Below are 6599 nucleotides of genomic sequence, written 5' to 3'. Positions count from 1 at the left end.
AAATGTTGTCGCTGATTTCAAGTGTTTCCAGCACTACAATTATCTGTGAATGAACTATCTCATAAAATAAATAAAAAATTAATCAACTTACTTGAAAACTGTATGGCGAATCCAGATTTACTGATATAAAAATCTGTGTCAAACTGGATAGTTACTATGTTGAGTGTACTGTGAATGCCTTCAGGAATAAGGGAGCCACTAATTTCTTTGAGCAACATCTCATTCTCAGGTGGACCATCCCAAACTCGAAGAATGTCATGGGATGCCTCAGTATCAAAAGCAAGAAATTGGAGGCTGAAAGAACACCATGATTTTATTGTCAGCTTTCATATTACTCAACAACGTAACTTTAACAGCAAAACTAAACAAACAACAGAAAAAAGCAAATAAAATTTAACTTCAAAGGGTAATTTTCTATAATGTTGCACACATTTATCTTTAATGCATGAAAGCCCAATACTGAAATGAATTTGAAAGAAAAAAATCTTACAATAATTGAATTTGTACACCATGAAGTAATGTATTACTTTAGCCATTCAAATAATCTATAAGCATCTACACAATATTTTCAGAAAAGAGTTTCAGTTTTCCTAAGACAATATTATGTATCACATTCCCATCAAAGCAAATTAACTAAAAAGAACTGCTAAAGGTTGTGTTGGTTCACATTTTTTTTCATATAGTCTTTCACTAAAGAGTTCTGTGCCTCCAGCATTTCACAAAAATATAACCAATTTTAAAGCTCAATCTTCTGTAGATATGCTTTTTTTGCACTGGAATAATATTTGGTTGTTATAGTAAAAGACATTTGTTAAAATTGTAAGATTCATTTTCAGTACCTGACAATATTTCCTGGGTCTACTTCAATCACCCACATGCAATGCAGATTGTTGTCATAGGGAAAAGGATAGCCAGGAGATAAGATTCTTCCTGATGACTCTCCTTTAAACCGTCCTCCACATTCAGCTAATAAAAAACAACATTATGGAATGATTTTCCAGCTAATCATCTGAGCAATCAATTTATACATCTACTCTTTTGTTGAACAGGTATTGGTCAATAAAACTGACCATATACCATAATATTGTAAAGCAGTGTATAAGGACTGCATTCCACTCCTTGCTTCACCTACTTACTCAATGCCAATTTCCTTTCAATGAAGACAAAAAAGAAAGAAAGCTACTATAATATTTAAGTCTTGTCTTCTTTTCACTCTCCTATGGTAATAATTGTTCCTGTAAGTAGCTGCAAAACTTAGGAAGTTAATATTGTAAAAAAACAGGAGTGACAAAAATACAAAATAACTTTATATCTCTTTATATTTTAAATTTCATATATTTTCTTTAATCTATTTCATGTAAGTATACTAAATTTTTCTAGCTTATTTATATATAAGTAAAAAAAAATACTAGTTTTACAATGCCTTTCTGATTAAACTGTCTTTTTATGTTGATTATTTGCTGACATTAACAGGATTTTCATGTATTAGGACTTTCAGTATTCACAAATGTTTAATAATTACTATTTTTTAACCTAAAAACGAAACACCAATCAGATAAACTTAGATGAGATCTATGCAGAAAGAACTATAAATGCCTGTGTAAATTGATCTGTAAATAGATCATACACATCAGATTTTACATAGATCTAATAACCCTTAATTTTTTTTCTTTCTTGCATTCAAAAAGTAAGTAAAGAAATAAAAAAAATATGAGTGTAATACCAATGCATGATGGTAGAGGATAGTCCCATGCCCTTCTTTCCCCAGTCATACACTTTAGAAGGCTACTTCCGTGGAGTGTGTAACCTGGATTGCATCCATAAATTATAGTACTTCCAGCAAAATGACCTTGGTCACTGATTTTATATCCAAACTGTGGCACACCAGGGTCCTCACAATGTGACAGCTCAAAACCTGTGGGAAGAATAAAATGTTGTATTTACAAAATCAAACAGAAAAATACATTAATGGCATTCAGATTTTCTGGTTTTCAGTGGAAATCAGTCATTTTCAAACTACATGTAACAACACCTTTAGGATTTCTTCTCTGTTTTTAAGCAGTCTAAGTAGGATAACTGCCAATACATCTTTCTTAGAGCATGACCAAGCTGTGTTATTAATTCAATTTTCCTAAGAGTTCAATTAAAGACAGAAAAAAAATCATTCTAATTATCAATAAGTTTTAAAATGTTATGATAACTTAAAATCGGGCAGGTAAAGGGACTGTCCATTTACTTGTGAAAAGACATTTAAAGGCTCATAAACAAAACTTAACAGCAGATTTCTCATTATTTTTCATAGTAACAACGACAGCGCAATAGCACCAGTGGCACCAAAGAAAAACTGCAATTTTCATCAATCCCTACCCTAATCTTTTGTTCAGTAGTTCGTAAATTTAAGAACTACATTCAGGAATTCAAGACAATGATGATACAGAGAATTCAAGCCAAACAGCTGGGACATTTTTGAGACTTAGGAGACATGAAGCAAGAAGAAAACAAAATATCAATGCGTTATATGGAAACAGGGAGGTATACTAACAAATGAGGAAACATAAACCACAATTTGGGAGAAAAATTTTCTATTCCAAATCAAGTTTTCTGTTATTAACTGTGAAGCAACTCAAAACCTCGTTTTGTTCAAAACCAAATACTTTTACCAATATCATGCAGCTTAGAATGCTTGTAGGCAAAAAAAAAGAGACTTTGCATCAGATTGCTATTCCTATACATAGGTAATATGGGAGGAAATGAAGGGGTTTTCATGTCTGCTTTGTTCAACAAATCATTCACACAGTATGTGGCCATCTGGTCAACAGTTGGTAGCTGTCATAGGTTAGCAAGCATAGTCCCGGAAGGGACGTCCTTGCTAAGGGGTGCTTACAGTTTCCTCTGGGAACTGATAGAACCTATCAGCTGGCCAGTTTGAATATGGACAATTCTCTAAGCCACTTAAAGTTGTGATCACCTCTGTTATCCACATTTAAGAATAGGCAAACTCCCCCTCCAAGCTCTCTCTCGTTTCCGGGTATACTAACAAATGAGGAAACATAAACCACAATTTGGGAGAAAAATTTTCTATTCCAAATCAAGTTTTCTGTTATTAACTGTGAAGCAACTCAAAACCTCGTTTTGTTCAAAACCAAATACTTTTACCAATATCATGCAGCTTAGAATGCTTGTAGGCAAAAAAAAAGAGACTTTGCATCAGATTGCTTTTCCTATACATAGGTAATATGGGAGGAAATGAAGGGGTTTTCATGTCTGCTTTGTTCAACAAATCATTCACACAGTATGTGGCCATCTGGTCAACAGTTGGTAGCCTTTCACAATCTCTCCTCAGATGCTTCATTACTATTCTTGATTGAAAAAAAGATTATTTTATTTTACAGGCAAAATGCTTGCAAATGCATTGTAAACGTTGGATAAGGCTGCTCATGTAAGGGGGAAAAAAACCATGTCAAATGCTGTATCTTTCAGGTTCTTCCTTCAGCTCATTTCATATGTGACTGAACATGTCTCACCTTTTGAAGAGCCTCCAAAACCTCTGAGCTGAACTTTTCTCATTCCTAAACTATGGTTTCTTAGTACAGTGTGTGCTGCAGAACCTCTGAAAGACATTAAAGTGAGTCCCAGATGAAGAACCATTTTTGATAATGCTGGTCTGGACACTTATTGACCAGCTAGAATTTCCTGTCTTCTGAGACAACTTCTGACCACAATGTGAAAAGAAGTTCAGATCTGCCTTGATCCCTGAGATGTCCTCATTTCTGGACAGCCTCCTTACAGACACAGAACCCAAGTCAGCTTTTTAACTGATGACCTCCCTCTTGAGGGGGAACACGTAACTCCAATGCCTAACCATGGGAACTAGCAGCATTTTTGCTGCCCTAACTGGGTGTGACCAGAGCAGGCAGAGGGCAGAGTGCTTCAGCCAGGGCATGGTGAGGCAGTTTGTGCAGGAGGGCACACAGGGAGAACACAGCTTTGAAGGGTGAAGCTTCCACTGGCCCAGTAGAGAGACTTGAAGTCCTCATAACTCAGCAAAGGAGCACCGGTTTTTGACCATCTGCAGAGCTCAAGGGTGCTCATCCAACCTGACCCTCAAGGCAGGATGGTGGGCACTCCTCTGAGCAAAGACGGCATCTCTGACTGGGAGGTCTGCACTATCTATCCTGGCTGATGGATCCACCCAGACAGAGCTCAGATTGCGCTCTTTCCTTGTATCCAATCTAAACATACCCTCTTTCAGTTTAAGGCCAGCACCCCTTGTCCTATTACTACATTGTCCTTATAAAGAGTACCTCTCTATCTTTCTTGTAGGCTCCCTTTAGGCACTCCCTTTAGGTCCTATGAGGAGCCTTATTTTTTTCCAGGCTGAACAGCCCCAACTCTCTCAGCCTTTCTTAATAGGAGAGGTGCTCCAGGACTCTGATCCTCTTTGTGGCCTTCATCTGGACTTAGTATTTTTCTTCCAATTTTACCAATATCAACAAAAGAAGATCCATCACTGTTCAGGCTAAGAATTCTTCAGGCTAGGAAAGTGTAGTCCAATATGAATATCTCAAAAGACAGGAAATATTACTGATAAGGTTCAAGTGCTGGGCTTGGATGTACCTACATAAATAAGAAAAATTACTTACCTTGACACCTACTACAATAGTAACACAGCACTGAAAGTCCTATCTTTAATCATAGGGTACAGTCCTATTCTAGCACATGCTATTACAGAGTATAATTATGCAATTTTCACCTGGAAAATAATTACATACTCTTTTATTATCTTGAAATATTTTCCTTTCCTTCTGCAAGAATTACGTTATTTTTTAATTAGAATTAATTTTAAAAACATTATGTCTAGTTTTTAAAAGAACAATTTTTGAACAGGTGAAAAAGGAGTGATTTGAGTACAAGGACAAAAAAAACCCTGTTGATAGCTGCATTGCAGAATTACCTTATAACAGTGTCCTGCTTGATAAAAATTAGTTCTACGTAATAATTCAGTGATGATGAAATAATTATACACTAAAAAAGTCATATACACTACGTGTCAATAGTCATGTGCTACAATTTTCAGAACCTGACACTTGGTAAATAAAAGTATATAGCTGCTTCCATATACCCTCTAAGCCAGGGATCAGAACCAGTTTTTCTTCTCCTCATCTTTATAGTTTAAGTCCACATATAGGTTTTTGTTAAGAACCTTTCTTTATCACTTTGGTTCCAAATTGGATTATTCTGAAAAATAATCCTAGCTCAGAAACAAAAGCAAACTAACTATCAAAGATGAGTCTTAAAGGAAAATTTCCTTTACTTATGAATTATCTTCATGAAGCATTGTTCTTTGGTTGCACTTTTTAAACTACTCACATGCTTCAATATTTTTATGTGCTAAAACAATCAACTGAAATTTACCCTGTTTTTTCTTATGCTTTCCAAAATTGAAAAATAACCCTCTAGAAAAACAAGAGTGATTTACGTACCAGATTAAAGAAATGACTGTTAAAGCCAGGTTTCAGTGTTCTGTGTGTTTTGGGTTTTTTGAGGTACAGCTATGAAAGTATACTCTTTTGATGAGTGATTTGCTCTGAATTTCTTCCATATTTGTCATTTAACTGCATTTTTATCTTAAGAGAGAATAAGTTTCATTCCTTTAAAAGCATAAATCTATTCCTACTGTTTTCTCAAATACTTACTGGTATACACAAGTTGAAAACCTTCATCAGTGCCCTCCACGTCCGAGTTAAATTCCAACCATAAATGATTTGAAGTGCTACTTAGTGTCAGGCCTCTTAATGATGCCCCAGTATATGCTCCCAGCAGGTGAGCAGTGTTGTCTTTGCCATCATAGATCTGTAAAAAATTTGAGTTTTACAGTTAGGAAGAAAGAAAAAAAGATACATTTTATTTACAAAACAATTCTGTGCATTTGCATTAAGAGGGCAAACAGCTCTGCCAGGGGAGATCTTTGCCAGTCAACCTGAAGTACTATTTAGATATACTATTTGCCTCCCTTGACTTAAATTGACTTCAGTTTGGTGATTTTTCAAATGCAGTTTAAAATATATCAATTCAATTTTTACAAAACAATAGAAGTGGGCAGCTCAGTTTTTTTTAGATCTCTGTGTTTTCTCTTTCACTGTCAGTATTGTAATGCTATCAGTGAACACCTATAATGTGTATCTGCCCCAAGTCTGAGGTGACATAACAGAAAATCTCACATATTCCCAATTTTGTCCTCTTAAATAAACCTGTGGTAGCTTTTTATCATGTGAAGACAGGTTAAAATATAACTGTGAAGTAAAAAGAGACTAGGAAATAAATTTAACAACTGCTTCCATAAATTGAAAGAGTAATGTAATCTATATGTAAATCATACTACAGAATTTTTATTTTTCTTCGAGTATTGTTCTTTTCCTTCTATCAGAATACTAAATATGTCGAACAATCTTCCAATAATTCTCAGGAAATTTCCCTAAAAATCTGGTTGCTTTAAAACACCAAAGGTTGTTGTATTCCTGTAATTCCTAAAGAAACCCCCTAAAATTTAATGATAATTGCTCATCCAAACATTATTTCCTGTAGGATTTATTTAACTA

General features: G+C 34.9%; 1 protein-coding gene across 2 annotated transcripts in view; it reads right to left on the bottom strand.

Moving 5' to 3' along the window:
* The window catches only part of CSMD3 (CUB and Sushi multiple domains 3), a 621464-nt gene that overhangs the window by 203453 nt on the left and 411412 nt on the right, over window positions 1–6599 (bottom strand). For both annotated transcript variants that reach the window (XM_008642636.2, XM_017746102.1), the window contains 4 exons: window positions 5697–5853; window positions 1724–1915; window positions 840–966; window positions 92–294 (listed from right to left, as the gene is read on the bottom strand). In XM_008642636.2, coding sequence (XP_008640858.1) covers window positions 92–294; window positions 840–966; window positions 1724–1915; window positions 5697–5853 — 679 coding nt within the window. The remainder of the gene's footprint in view (window positions 1–91; window positions 295–839; window positions 967–1723; window positions 1916–5696; window positions 5854–6599) is intronic.

This window comes from Corvus brachyrhynchos, unplaced genomic scaffold (genome assembly GCF_000691975.1).
Source record: "Corvus brachyrhynchos isolate BGI_N302 unplaced genomic scaffold, ASM69197v1 scaffold28, whole genome shotgun sequence".
NCBI classification, from domain to species: Eukaryota; Metazoa; Chordata; class Aves; order Passeriformes; family Corvidae; genus Corvus; species Corvus brachyrhynchos.
Note: the sequence above shows the minus strand (reverse complement) of the source record. Positions and strands in the feature narration are given on the sequence as shown.